This window comes from Artibeus jamaicensis, unplaced genomic scaffold (genome assembly GCF_021234435.1).
Source record: "Artibeus jamaicensis isolate MK-2021 breed Jamaican fruit bat unplaced genomic scaffold, CSHL_Jam_final contig_519, whole genome shotgun sequence".
Classification (NCBI taxonomy): domain Eukaryota; kingdom Metazoa; phylum Chordata; class Mammalia; order Chiroptera; family Phyllostomidae; genus Artibeus; species Artibeus jamaicensis.
This window is the reverse complement of record NW_026521871.1, coordinates 28,256,007-28,271,425: the sequence shown is the minus strand read 5'-3', so window position 1 is coordinate 28,271,425 and position 15,419 is coordinate 28,256,007. Positions and strand designations below refer to the sequence as shown.

General features: G+C 37.7%; 1 protein-coding gene across 2 annotated transcripts in view; it reads right to left on the bottom strand.

Moving 5' to 3' along the window:
- The window catches only part of RYK (receptor like tyrosine kinase), a 98,062-nt gene that overhangs the window by 19,742 nt on the left and 62,901 nt on the right, over positions 1–15,419 (bottom strand). For both annotated transcript variants that reach the window (XM_037143865.2, XM_037143866.2), the window contains exons 9-13: positions 14,789–14,875; positions 10,591–10,660; positions 5,984–6,116; positions 2,088–2,197; positions 1,765–1,924 (exon numbers count right to left, since the gene is read on the bottom strand). In XM_037143865.2, coding sequence (XP_036999760.1) covers positions 1,765–1,924; positions 2,088–2,197; positions 5,984–6,116; positions 10,591–10,660; positions 14,789–14,875 — 560 coding nt within the window. The remainder of the gene's footprint in view (positions 1–1,764; positions 1,925–2,087; positions 2,198–5,983; positions 6,117–10,590; positions 10,661–14,788; positions 14,876–15,419) is intronic.

The following is a 15,419-nucleotide window of genomic DNA, read 5'->3' as shown; positions in this document are numbered from 1 at the left end:
TAAGTTAAAACTAAGTATTTTGAAGATGTGCACAATAAAAGACCTTAATAGAAAAAAAAGGAAAAAATAATGCAAATAGACTGTTCATCCACATCAAGTGAACACATTTTATCAGGACACTTGGTATGTAATAAAGGCACAATATATATCAAATAGCTAACCTAGCTTCTGAAAAAGAAAAGCAACTAGATTTTAATTAATAATAGAGGATTTCTTCCTTACCAAATCATTTTCATTTCAAGGATTTTAAACAAAAATATAAGCTTTCCATTATAGAAATCTTAACTTCAATTACTGAGTGTAGTAAGTGGAATGGTGGCCTCAAAGATATGTCGACATCTGAATCCCTGAAACTTGTAAGGGATTATATGGCAAAAGAAGGGATTAAGCTAAGGGCCTTGAGAATAGAGGCTTACACTGGATTATGAAGGTGGGTCCTGAATACAATCATTCATATCATTACAAGAGAGGCAGAGGGCGTTCTGAGAGACAAACACACAAGGAAGAGAAGGTGATGAGAATATGGAGCAGGGAGTGGGGCAGCTGCAAGCCAGGAAACGCCAACAGCCTCCAGAAGCTGGAAGAGGTGAGGAAGATTTGCCTCTTAGAGCCTCTGGAGGAAGCACAGCCCTGTCTACATCTTGACTTCAAATATTTGGCTTCTTGAACTCAACTCTGAGATCAATCTCCGTCACTGTAAAGCACCAAGACTGCAATTTGTTACAGCAGCCACAGGACACTAATGTCCTTCGGGATAGAGTATATTAAAGGGTAATCCTTAAAGCACACACATTTAGCAGTTAAAGGATTACTCAATACTACAAATAAAGTATTTCAAGACACAATGTATAATGATATAGGAAGCACTTTTTTTACAGTTCTAACTTGGAAGCAAATTATTCTATTAAGATTTTATATGTAACACTAACAGACATCACTGAGTGATGATCATTCAGTGCTTGTAGTTAGCACAAAAATTATGATGGCAGCTGCTTATTTTACTCTACAACCCCACTCCATCCTAAAATACTACTTTATACCTATACAGTGAGTGTTATAAAAAACTACTTTTTGACCAAGAATATGTTCTCATGGCTCCTTGCCCTTATATCTACCTTATCAGCAGTTTAACCTAATCTCTGAATGTTAACTACAATAATAAAGTGCAGAAAGCAAGAGACAGGAAAATAAATTAATCTTTCAAATCAGGCCACAAAGTGACAGAATTTAAGAACAATAAAAAATATCTGCAAAACACTCACAAGTAACTGTCCCTTATGAAACTATATATCACTAAGTATAAAGAATCACACTATTTGATCTGCTCACATGGGCAGAGCCACCCAGAAACTGACAAAGGGGAAGACAGTGACATCTGAGGAATTATAAGCTACATAGGCCATAATACTCCGAAGAGGTCATTTTAAAAAAGAAAACAATAAATCTTTATGACCTGGGAACCACTTGGTCATTCTGAGACTTCAATAAGGAAAGAACAATAATCAAACCCTAGAGCCTCAATGTTGCTGCCTTTCATACTGGTATGCTGGCATCTATCCAGTTGCCTCATAGTGAGGTTCCACACAATGGCAGGCCCTGGTTTGGCTCAGAGCTTCTCACCATAAACTGGCTGACCAGGAGCTAACTACATTTGCTTTCACAATGAAAAATTTCAGGGAAGTTACTAGATTTAAAGAAAAAAAATATTTTAAACCAGAAAGCCTCATTTTCATTTTGCTGACATCTGGGGGTTCGAGCGCTTACCACATCACTCGCACTGGAGAACTCGTTATTCACCAGACTTTCCAGGGCCATCCACCGAACTGGCCTGTTTTCATTGTCCCCCAGACAGTGATAGTCCATGGGGAACAAGTCTCTGGAGAGGGCGTTATCTGTGATCTTAACTTGAAGTGTATCATCAATGCTAAAAAGTAAAGACATAAATATCAAATGCAATCAGAGTATTTAAAAAATCTGGGTCGTGATCACTCTTAAATGCAACATAATTTCCACTGTGACTTCAGGAAAGAATCCCAATCCAAGGAACATGACACATCAAATGACAGTGATGAGCCCATGGCACCTACACACAGTTCCTGGCAGCCAGGTCTTTGTGGATGACCTCCCTTCGAGCCAGATAGCTCATCCCACAGGCAATCTGAATAGCCATGTGGACCAGGTCTTGTTGAGAAATTGCCTGTGGGAACAGTAAACGACAATGTTTGCAGTTAGTACTGAAACTGTGATGCCAACTGCTTATTCTATTACATAATTCCACTCCATCCAAAAATACTTTTAATACCTACACACTTAAAAATAAAGCTTCTTTTTGACCAAGAATATATCCCTTGTAGTCATACTTACTATCGCCTTTACTGTTCTGTAAAGTAGTTTAACATTTACTTCTCTCATCTGTTAGGTATATCTATCTCCCCAACACCTAGCACATCAGTAGCTGCTCATAAGCGTCTGTTCAATGCTGAATTAACAAGTTAATATTTCAAATGCTTATTACTCAGTAACTAGTCCCTTTAAAATATTTATTCATTCTTATTTAATTGTACTTTATTGATTATGCTCATATAGTTGTCCTGATTTTCCCCTTTGGGTGGAGGTTGACCCAACCTCCACCCAACACCACCACCCCCCAACTACCTCAGTTAATACCCCACCACTGTTCATGTCCATGGATCATGCATATAAGTTCTTTGGCTACTCCCTTTCCTATATTGTACTTTACATCCCCATGGCTATGCTGTAACCACCTATTTGTATTTCTTAATCCCCTCACTTCTTTACCCATTCCCCTATGGCCCCTCCCACCTGGCAACCATCATAATGCTCTCTGTATCCATGATTCTGTCCCTGTGCTTCTTTGCTTAGTTTGTTTTTCAGATTCAGTTGTTGATAGATATGTACTTTTTTGGTCATTTTAATGTTCCTAGCTTTGATCTTTTTCATTTTCTTAAAGCCCCTTTAACATTTCACATAAAAAGTTTGGTGATGATGAACTCCTTTAGATTTTTCTTGTCTGGGAAGCTCTTTATCTACCCTTCCATTCTAAATGATAGCTCTGCTGGGTACAGCAATCTTGGCTATAAGTCCCTGCTTTTCATGACTTTGAATATTTCTCGCCAATCCCTTTTAGCCTGCAAAGTTTCTTTTGAGAAATCAGCTGACAGTCTTAGGGGAATTCCCCTGTAGGTAACTAATTGCTTTTCTATTGCTGCTTTTTTTAAAGAGAGAATCTTAAAAGCAGCAATAGAAAAGCAATTAGTTACCTACAGGCTTTAACCTCTAGTATTTTAATTTGATGTGTCTTAGAGTGGGTCTCTTTGCATCCATCTTGTTTGGGAATCTCTGTGCTTCCTGGACTTGCATGTCTATTTCCTTTGCCAAATTAGAGAAGTTTTCTTTCATTAATTTTTTTCAAATAGATTTCCAATCTCTTCTTATTCTCCTCTGGCACCCCTATGAGATAAATGTTGGACCTCTGAAATTGTCCCAGAGTCTGCTCATACTACCTTCACTTTTTTTAATTCTTTTTTTCTTCTTATTGTCCTGATTGGTTGTTTTTTGCTTCCTTATGTTCTGATTATCAGCTTCATTCACTCTACTGTTGTTTCCCTATAAATTGTTCATTATTTCATTTAGTGTATTCTTCCTTTCTGATGGGGTCTTTTTAATGCTGCTCAGGTCCTCATAAAGTTCCTTAAGTATTCTTATAACCACTGTTTTGAACTCTGCATCTGATAGATTGCTTACCTCCATTTCATTTAGCTCTTTTTCTGGAGTTTTGATCTGTTCTTTCATTTGGACCATGTCTCCTTGTTTTGGCAGCCTCCCTGTCTTGGTTTCTATATATCAGTTAGAGCTGTTGTGACTCTGTGTCTTGAGAGCATGGCCTAATGTACTAGGTGACCTGTTGGGTCCAGTGGCACAGCCTCCCCTATCACCCAAGCTGGGTACCCAAGGTGTGCCCTTTGTGTGGGATGAGTACACCCTCCTCTTGTAGTTGAGCCTTGGCTGTGGTTAGCACATCAGTGGGAGAGATTTTACCCAGGCCAGTCAGCTGCAGGGATTGGCTATGACCACTGACCACAAACCTCCATCCTATGAGGAGGATAAGTTGTGCAGGGGCAGGCTGGTGGTGCTCTGATGTGGTCTGTAGCTGTCTGTTGGGTGTGATGACCCTGGAGTTTCCCAGGTGGTACAGGCCAAGGTCAGCCCCCACCTGTTTTTGCCTGGGGCTACCTTGTCTGAGATATAAAGCAATCTGAGATGGCTGCTACCTGTGCTGGGCTTGGAGATTCCCAGGCAAAGCCAAGCTATGAATCTAGGCTGGCTGCTGCTAGTGCCAGGCCTGGGCCTCACTGAAACCAGCTGTTGCTTGAGAGGATTTAAGAAGTTGTGAAGCATGAGCCAAGACCAGCCACTGATGTGGAAAAGCAGCTTGGGTGGACTTATAAGTTGGGAGGGGAAGAGTCTCTGGGGATCTCTAAGGCGGGTCAAACAGTGTTAGCCAGGTTGATGGGAGTCTCAGATATGATAACAGCTTGCCAGCTTTGTGGAAGGAAGGTTTAGAAAAGGGACAATGGCCTCTGCTTGCCTTATGCCAGACACTTCAGTTTCTCCCAATATGCCACTGGTGCCTTTTAAGCTGCTAGCCCAGTGTGGGAGCTCAGAGGGACTGAATCTGAGTAGGTGAGTCCGTGTGTGGGTTCTTTAAGAGGAACTGCTTGGGGCTTTAGCAGTTTCTTCCATCAACTCAATCCCCACTGGCTTTTGCTGCCAGAAGTTGTAGGGACTTATCTTCCTAGTGCTGGAACCCTGGGCTGCAGGGCTGGTGTGGAGCTGGGACCCCTCACTCCCAAGATATCCCTCCCTAAATCTTATCCAGCACATGCGGGTGAGGGAACAGACTGTTCCACCTCTGCACCCCTCCTACCAGTCTGGATGGATGTGGTTTCTTTAATTCCATAGTTGTCAGACTTCCGTTCAACTCAATTTCTGACATTCTGAGTAATGGCTGTTCTATATTTGAGTTGTAATTTTGATGTGGTTGTGCGAAGAGGTGAGCCATGTCTGCCTACAGGGCCATTTAGACTGGAAGTTTTTATTAGGAGGTTATCCCCCAAGGGGATAACCATTTTCAAACTAATACAAGCCTAAGGCTCTCTGCAATGATGTACTCCCCTGGAGCCAATATTGTGGGCTGAGGAATAAATTCTTCTCCAGGTGATTCAGGTGGGCTTTAACCTCCAACCCACATTAGGAACCTGGCTATAATCCTGTCAACATACAAAGCTTATCAAACATATTAAACCAAATAGTCAATGCAACCACTGAATCTATTTTCTCCTGACAACTTTAATAATAAGTACATTATTATAAATCCTGAAACAACCTTAACAGAGCTACAAAATACAGTGGCAGCAAAACACATACTATGCTTCACTATTACCTCCATCATAATGTGTTTGGAATCTAACCAATGCTTCACAGCTATGTGGACGAGCAGCGACAAGAAAGAAACTCTTAGTGACTAACACCTCACAGCTAAGTATATTAAAAATATGGCCTCCAGTCATCACAAACTTTTGGTGCAATATGGATCAAATGGCTCTAAACATAGATCAAACGAGCCTGTTTCTACCTTTGGAAGGAAGATCTAGTATAAGCACCTTCAAGAGTTATCAGAAAAATGACTGAGAGGGTGTCACAGAGGGTCTGAGGTGACTCTGAATAAACAACACACAATGGACACATGAGAAAAAACTTCAGCATCAGCACAGCGTACACCTTTAGGCAGGAATCATAAACCAACCTTCCTCCAATGCAACAGGTTATAATAACATCATCTGACTTTGAGTTTCTTTTTGTAGGCCTTTATACAGTTTATATTTAAAATGTAAACATCTACTTTCAAAGATAAAATCAGAAGCTACTGGTAAATAACTTGTATTTGGAAAATTTCTCTCACCTGAGGATTATTGGCCTCTACTAATTTGCACTGCCGTAAAAACAATTTTAGATTCCCCCAATTCATGTAAGGCAATAGCACCATGGGTTTTTCTCCTTCTTCTATACACACATGGGTAATAGGAAGAAGATTTCTAGAAAATAATCAGAAATCAGGAGAAAGACAAGTGAAATCTAAAACCCCAGAGGCTCATTTGTAATAAAAAGCAATAAAATAAAAATAAAACAAAATCTCTAACATATTTAAAAATATGATTACCATTAAAAATGTAAAATTATAAATGCTTTTTTAAAACTAGACTAACATTTCCCATATGTGCTCTAGGGAAAAGTTATAAACTCGAAGTTGTTTCCTGTGGACTAGATTCTCTGAAGACACATTCTAGCCACATTAAATCTTTATTTCACTCCAAAGGACAATTAGAGAGAAATGTTTGACTGTGAGCATATTATGATAATATACCATTTTGTCCATCATCACACCTAAAAAAAAAAAAAAGCCCCAATGCAGACTGCGGAACAAGAATATGATAATCAAGAAGACTCTAAGAGGCTGAAATTGTCACAAAAGCCAAGAGAGTCTTAACTGGTGACAGAGTATTTAGAACCCGATTTCCAAATTCATAATTTACAATTAACTATCTGTGTGGCATCTCCTTTGGCCTTAGTTTCCATACCTCTAACACAGGAATCCCACCACCCATGCCCAAATGTTGCTATAATGGGCAAAGTTAAACAAGCATGTGGTAAACAATCTTATTCCTTTTTTAATTTCTGGCACATTACATACATTTTATCCTATTGCTTAATGACACTTTTTCTACTGGTATCTGGAAATAACCATTGATTTCCCCCATGGTTACATAAGTTTTTACATAATTACCTCATCTTCCCCACTAAGCTGAAAATTCCTAGAAGGTAAAAGCTAACAGGGACTCTTATTTTTATACCCAGTGCCTCATACTCTACACCTTACAAAACAAGCATTTAAAAAATATTTAATAACACAGCCTTAAAAAACATCAGTGTTCCTTAACTTAGCATATTCTGCTTCTGAAGTTGTTGAATAAGGAAAAAAGAAAGCTACGTGGACAAGGGCGGTTACTGCATTATTAGTAGCAACAAGCTGCAAGCAACTTGAATGTCCGTAAGTAGAGTACACCCAATTAACCGAATAGTAGGTACCAAGTAAACGGTCACAAAGAGCTGTTAGGAGAATATGAGTAAAAGCTGATCTCATAAAAAAGCACAACACAAAATTCACGTGTTTGCAGGATAATTACAGCAATGGAGAAAAAATAAAACTCTGCACAGAAATACGCCAAGATTTAAGAGTTGTTGTATTGAGTTGTAGGACTTAGATCACTTCTAACTTGCTTTTCTGTATTTCCTAAACTGTCTCAATTAAGTATGCATCTCTTTTAAAAGCACCATCCCACAATTCTGGCCTGAGCAGCAGTGCACAAGTGAAAGCTCTGGGCTCCCTTGTGCTGTGCAGGAGTTACTAACAGGGAGGGCACTGACCCTGAGGAGGTGGGAAAATGCCGACTCACAGGAGAGAAGCTATAGGAGGTAACCTCCCGGGGTAAGGCTTAAGGCTTCTGCCTGCATGACAGCCCAACAGCCCAACAGCCCAACAGCCCGAGAGTGGCAGTGCTGATTAGTTCCACTTTACAAGTAGGAAACGCACATGAAGCGAGAAGTTAGATAACCTGTCAAGGTCATGTAAAGAATATAAAATCAAATCTTATCTGATTCCAAAAGCCTTAGACTTTCCCCCTGGACATTTCCTCTGAGGAGAACAAAAGGGAGTACAGGGGAGATAACAGAGTCTCTTTTCACACCAAGTCCTACGCACACTACAACGACAACAGCAAGTTTGCACTCAAGATTAAATAAGCAATTCAGGGGTGATGTGCAGAGTTGCTCAATCTCTCCCCACCCCTGCCAAAAATGATTTCCCTGCTGCTTTCCTCATGACTAGAATTCACTGAGCAGAGTTGAAGGCATTTTCTCCAGGCACGGTAAGTTTGCTAGATGAGATCAAATCATTTATCCTATCATCAGAGGTTAAAATCTCCTCTGGGAAAGGTAACAAGCAGCATGGAAATGTTTCAAAGTACAAAGGACTATTCTTCATTCTGTGCATTTTATAAAGATTGGGAGGATAAAGAGAAGCTCTAGGGTCTAGGAGTGGATGAGACAGAAGAACAAGGTAGGGGAAGGGCAGATTCTGTGGGAACTTAGGCAAAAGCTGCGTCCCCCTCACAGTCCTGCAAGTGTCCTTGTGTGCTCAGGGCTGGAAGGCACTCAGTGTAAGAGGTGCCGCCATCAGGTACCCTTCGCCCAACAGAGCATTAAACTATAAGTAAAAATAGCTTAAGAGTTCTTTGGTATGAAGCACTTATGATGTAATTAAGATAGATTGATAGCTGCCTTTAATTATACAGCTTATTTTAACTTATAATAAAAATTATTCTCACAGCCCTGGCTGGTGTAGCTCAGTGGACTGAGCTCGGGCCTGCGAACCACACAATCTCGGTTTGATTCTCAGTCAGGGCACATGCCTGGGTTGCAGGCCAGTTCCCAGTAGGGGACTCACGAGAGGCAACTATACATTGATATTTCTCTCCCTCTCTCCTTCCCTTCCCCTCTAAAAATATATAAATAAAATCTTAAAAAAAATTATTCTCACAAATTCCAGTGGAAAAAGAAATGAAAATAAGGCATTCAAGAAAGTTTAAAATATTTCACCACTTTACAACTCTCCTTAATCATGGAATGTTAAAACATGAATTAAACATGTTTTACGTGTGGAATTATACCACTAGTTTAAAAGGTAAAATTTAAAACCAAGTGTCATTTTTTACTTAGTGTATTTAGCCTACTTGATAAATTCTGATATGACCACTGAAGATCATTATTTCATTTTTATCCCTCTCGTCCAGCAGAGAGTTCCAAGTATGAAATGGGCACTTAATGAATTAGATGAAAGAATGAAAAACTGGTGTGTACACACAGCGTGAACAGTCTAGACATCAGAGGTCAAGAGAACTGTGTGAGGCCCTAGTTCCCTTAAAAATGAACTGCAGCAGTGAGTGGAAAGAATAATACACTTTCCACATACTGACAATGTGTTTTGCTTATTAAAAACTAGCAGTCCTGGTATCGCTTTATAGCCAGGAAACACAACAAACCTGATCAAACTGTAAGTTACCTTTAGAAGACTTCTCCCAGTCACTGGATATCAGGTATCAAAATCATCCCAACTGAGTATGTCATCCCACTCCATCCTCGAAGGGTATATATAATGGGGCTGCTAATTCATCCTGGTAGGGCACTGGAAATCCCCAGAGCTTAGAGCCGCATGAGAAGGTGCTGCATGTGCTTGCTCTGAACATTTTTAGCCAAAGTATCTTTAGGATACAATAGCTACAAACTACTTATTGGGTATATCCTGTCTTTGTCTGCATTTATCCTTGCTGCCCACTTCTGTGCTACAGTGGTACAGGCCTTTCATCAGGGCAAAAACACTAGCTAGGGCCCTGGCTGGCTGGCTCAGATGGTTGGAGCATCACTCCATACACCAAAAGGTTGCAGGTTTGATCCCTGGTCAGGGCACATACCTAGGTTGTGGGTTCGATCCCTGGTTGGCATGCATACGGGAGACAAATGATCCATGTTTCTCACCTCAATGTTTCTCTCTCTCTCCACCTTCCTCTCTCTCTAAAGTCAATATATACATCCTTGGCTGAGGGTTAAAGAAAGAATACTACCTAGGTACCTAAGTACTGGGTAAACATTCCATTCTAGTATTAAACACTTTGGCTCCTCTCCCTAGAGTTAGCATAACAGAACATCAAGCACTCCCAACAGTGTCAAAAAGGACATTTCCCACAGTGATCATAACCAGTTCTTGTTTCAAATGTGATGATACATCCATTAATGAACCACTATGTAGCCTTTTTAAATGTGGACATGAATATATAGTTACTGACATGAAAAGTTAAGATACATTGTTTTGTTACAGTAAAGCATGTTTAATGTGTTAAGCATAGTAATAGTACTGATTATATAGAAAAATATTTTTTAAATGCATGCTGGAAATTCACTGAAAGTGTTCAGATGTCCAGTTTATTTTAAAATACTTCCACAGTCACAAATATCTATCATCTATCTAGATAGATGATATACCTACACATGTATATACACACCCAAAGCAAAATTGGCAAAATGTTAACTAACAATGAATTTAGGAGGTAGTCTTTTTGTTTTTACTATTCTTGTGTTTAGCATTATTTATGTTCAAAAATTTCACTGCAGTTTTTTAGCACATGTATATCATTATCCTATTTTTAAAAGGGAAATATGCACATAAATATGTATAAACTTTCAAATGCATAGCTATGATTACCCAGATGTGGGCTCACACACTCTTCTTTATACTTTACGGTTCTTAAATTTTGTGCTACAGGCATGCATTTCACTTTTATATTCAGAAAAGAACTATTCCAAAGACTTTCAGTTCAGAACACACGACTGTTCTTAAAATAAAAATGTAACAGACAACACTGCCATGCTCAACAGACGGTGGTGCTTCTCTCTCACCTGTGATGAAGACCTCGCAGCTTACAACTCTCCGTGAGCATCATTGTCACCTGAATTTCAGAAGCTTGATCTGTATAAAGAAAAAGACAGTGTCTTGAGTGATAATACCATATTTGACATTAGTATCTTCTGCTATTAACAAATAATATGGATTATATCTTTGAGACTATAAGATAAAGTTTCCTTGTAAATCACAAGTAAATTTAAATAGGTCTAACTTAAAATTCTATCATAGTAGGTACTGTCTCACTGAATAAGTCAACATTAAAAGAAGCCATTAAAGATAAATCTGACTACATAAAAATTAGAAATTAAGGTTCCATAAACAAAGTAGAGAAAGTTCATACAGACCAGAATATCTGCAACGTATAAGGTATATAAAGGGCTATTTTCCTTCCTGTCCCTCTTCTTTAAAAAGTTTGCACAAATCAGTAAGAAAAAAAAATTGAAAAAGGCATTTTCCCACTGTTTCAAAAGAACATTTCCATTAAGTCAATAGTATATTTTCATTATAAAATTAAAAATGAGTGTCAATTTTTAAAAAATGGCTTTCAATACCAAAATCAAAATTAACAGTATTCTTAAAGACACTTTCAAAGAAACCAATAACTTTTGTAATCAACAGTAAAAATAGTAATAATTTATAAAGCCTTTAATCAATGCAATAAGAGAGAGAAAAAGATGTAATGACTAGCAAACTCAAGTTCCACATCCCAGGCCCACCCAGTAAAATGCTGACCCAACAGTCAAGTCCAGACCCTGCACTCACGCACTACAATTACATGTCCCATTCAACCCTTAGAAGTGGAGCTGTCAAAGCTGAGAAACTGCAAGTTTCATTGACTTCCAGCTCTACCTGATGGAATCACTCCCTCTCCCACCACTTGTTATTAGTGTCCCCTTTCCAGACAGCTTAATTTTCATAGGAATGTCAAATAAGTGGCCATAAAGCCAAGAATGTGAAACACTGGGTACCTGTTTGGAAAAGGCGATCCATACCACTGTCTATGAAATAAACTCTAGTTATCTAAAAACTGCTTAACATTTAGGATCGTTTAGTAAATGGCAGGATGTGCCCCGTTCCTCTTTATGTAATAATCTAAATCATTTTTAATGAAATTATAGCCAGGACTATTGGGAGACTAGGAGGATCTTTTTGGACTGAAAACCCCAGCTGGTAAGAGTTTGCCTTCCCATCAATTGGTAAGGAGATACAAGTAAAACAGAAGGTAATTTCAGGATGTGTCATTTATTTTGCATATTTTTCAAGTTCCTAACTTTTATAAACATGTTCTATTAAGCAAGAGCTACCTGAACTGAATGATGATCTAAGAAAACTTTGAATTGGAGAAAAAATAATTTTATCCACCTAGTAAGAAAAAATCATTTTCCTGGATTCCTTTCCCAGTCTAGCCCTAGTCTTTTAATTTTACATACTAAAAGAGCTATCTTCAAGATGTATATATTTGAAAAGAATAGTATGAAATAATTTACATTAGAAAATCTATAATAAAGAACAAAATGATAAAAAAATACATTCACAAGTTACAAAAAATTAGCTATTAGAGAAAACAACACCAATAACCTCAAATTAAATCATTTATTTTTATGAAATTCAATCTTACAATGATGTGTGAAATTCAGATTCCTAACTTTATTTTTTTAACTGTTTTTTAAAAAAGATTTTATTTATTTATTTCTAGAGAGAGGAGGGAGAAAGAGAAGGAGAGAAACATCAGTGTGTGGTTGCCTTACACATGCCCCCAACTGGGGAGCTAGCCTGCAACCCAGGCACGTGCCCTGACTAGGAATCAAATCAGTGACCCTGTGGTTCACAGGCCGGCACTCAGCACACTGAGCCACACCAGCCAGGGCCCAGATTCTTAACTTTAATCTCTGTAAATTTATATTAAAATATTTGTTAAGTATCTATGAAAAACTATGAATTTTTTAAGACACCAACCTCCAAATTTCCTGCTCATGCCCAAAGGTGAAGGTCAATGATCATTTCAATATGTATTTTTTGCATTTTAAGCTGTACTTCTAATCGTGCAGCACGTAGATGCATGCAGATTTATGAAAGAACACTGTCAGTTCTATGTAGGTTCAATTAAAAAATAAAAATGACACCGTCAAAGAACAAATCTCAGAGGTAATCGTGGAGTTACCCAACTATTTGGAGGCAGGGACGGTGGTCAATGCACTTCCTCTCGATTTCCCAAGCAAACCGTGACCGTCTATCTGAGCTAAGGACTCACTGTGCTTTCTCTTGTTTTTGTCTGTCTCAAAGAGAACATTAAATACAGTGTTAAGACAGAGAAACAAGTAAATGACTACAATTCAAGTGTATATGGAAAGAGAACTCTTATCTTGTGAAATAGTCCCAGTATTCACATTGTGTTTTCTTATCACTATTATTTCCTTCTTTCTCGCCTTCCAACACTAAAATCAACCCAATTCTGTACGCCAATCTCTTTTGTTAAGAATTATCCAGAAAAAATTCATAATAGCCCAGTTCTAAACTGTTCACTGTCTAAAAGGAAATGTTTCCTTTAAAAATGGAGAAAGTATATCCAAGGGCAGGCATTATCAAACTTGGGGTTCAATTTTTATATTTAAGAAGAGTAAATTTGTACACTATCCTTAAAAACTAGCCAGAAAATCTAATGGGATCTTATTTCAGTATTAGCCTTTAAAATTGTTTTGGGGTTAAGAAAGGTGGCTGAATAAAATACTGAATAATACAGAGAGTAAACCATTTACTTAGAAAAGATAAAAAGGGGTGTATGTGTGTGTGTGTGAGGGGCATTTGTACCATCCTTCAACAGCAATTTTGCTAAATTCAGAGAAATCAAACACCAAAGAATTTCTGTTAGGTTATCACAGCCCAACTTTTTTGAAATAATAAACATAAACCCTCATATTTTCCATGAATTCCTGTAAGTAAATTTAGAAACAAGTTCTTATAAATTAACTTTGTAAACTTCATAAAATTGTCACCTCCTACTCATAAAACTGAATTTAATTTTGCCCTCAATCCCTGCATTCAAAATGCTAAATTTGCTTTTCCTAAAATTAGTATCTTGTCATCTCAATCTGTACCAATCAGTGTCAGACAGTAAGCACCTTGTAAATAAATTACCACATTTTTCTTTCTCTAAAAAAGGGTAAATAGGCTCAACTAAGAATTATTTAAGCTCTTAGAAACATCAATTATAAATAATTAAAATTCTAATGTTTTAAAGTCTTTAAATACTAGCATTTAACTTACTAATATTAGGGAATAGACCATATATAAATAATATTACAATGTATTTTGACAGGGAATCTCTAATTTAAAAACTTATATAAAACAATAATTGAAAAAGCAGGTATTACATTATTCCCTAAATAGTTAATTAATATGTTCATGAAAATAAAAACTATTTTTAGATAGTTTTTAGAAAGTAATCTGGCAATATCTTTTAAAATTTTAAATGTAATACCTCTTGGGGCAGCCAAGTCCATCCATCGCTGTCCATGCAAAACTAGACCAAGAAATACCCAAACATGGACACAGGGACAAGGGTGTTTTCTGCAGCATTCCATACAATAGTGGGGGGGGGGGCAGGAGGAACGTAATTCATACAAGGTATAGCAGGTTATCTTTTTTCTTTATAATGTTCATACTGGTCAGATGAAGAGAGAGGAGGGAAAACTATTAACAACATTTTTAACTGAATTTATTGGGGTGGCATTGTTTAATTGAATTATATAGGTTTCAATGGTACAGTTCTATAATACATCGTCTGTATATTGTATTATATGTTCACCACCACAAGTCAAGTCTCCCTTCCTCCCTGTATATCCTCTTTTAACTCCCCCCCGCCTTAACAATTTTTTTAAAGGGGAAAAACAAAGAATTTTAACCTGGGAAAACCACAATATTAGATACAGCAACAATGAAGTCAAGTGGATGTAGTTTAATTAGAACCCTGAATAATATCTAATAAGTGTTTAATGTCTTAATTTATTAGACTTCTAGTTTCTATACCTTAATGAGAACAACCCACATCTCCTTAATAGTCTCATATGAGCTAACCTGACACAGACTGGTTTATAAAGGTATGGCACACACTGAGAGTTTGAGGCAGAATTTAGCTGGCATGAGCCCCTTTAGACAGGAAAGCATATGGAAAAAGTATGGGAAAAATCCTACCTTTCACTGTTTTTACAAATGCTTGTTTTTCTTTATTTGGATCTTTTTCATCTATTAAAATCCCATGGAAAATACGCCCAAAAGTACCTAAAAAGAAAAAAATAATGAACAAGATCATTAAATAACCTTCATAAAATTTTAAGTACAAAACTTTCTGGCACAATATAACGGAAACATAACAAGGCATGTATGTAGGATGAACAACATTACTACGGACCTAGAGTAAAAAGACCCAAACCTTTGTTTTTTAATGCCTACCAGAAGTTCTTTGTAACTATGAAATAATTTGCTTTTGGAAATCTCACAAGTATATGAGAATTCTTCTTGAATTATCCTAAATAAACTAATGATATAGCCAGGAGCACTGAAACTCAGTAGTGTGGTATCCACAGAGGCGTTTATGAGTTTCTAGGCTTAGCCTCAGAACAATGACAAAGGAGAGAAATGGACTATTCTCACACATTTAAAGACGACAAAAAGTCTGCTTCTGTTAATCACTATTTGCCACTGGGGACAGTTCAAGACCCTTACTTAGCTGTGACTGGTCTACAAGCATCCCAACCAACAGATAAATTAAAATGACTCATATGTATCCAAAACATTTCAAACTGAAGTACAAAATGGGGGAAGT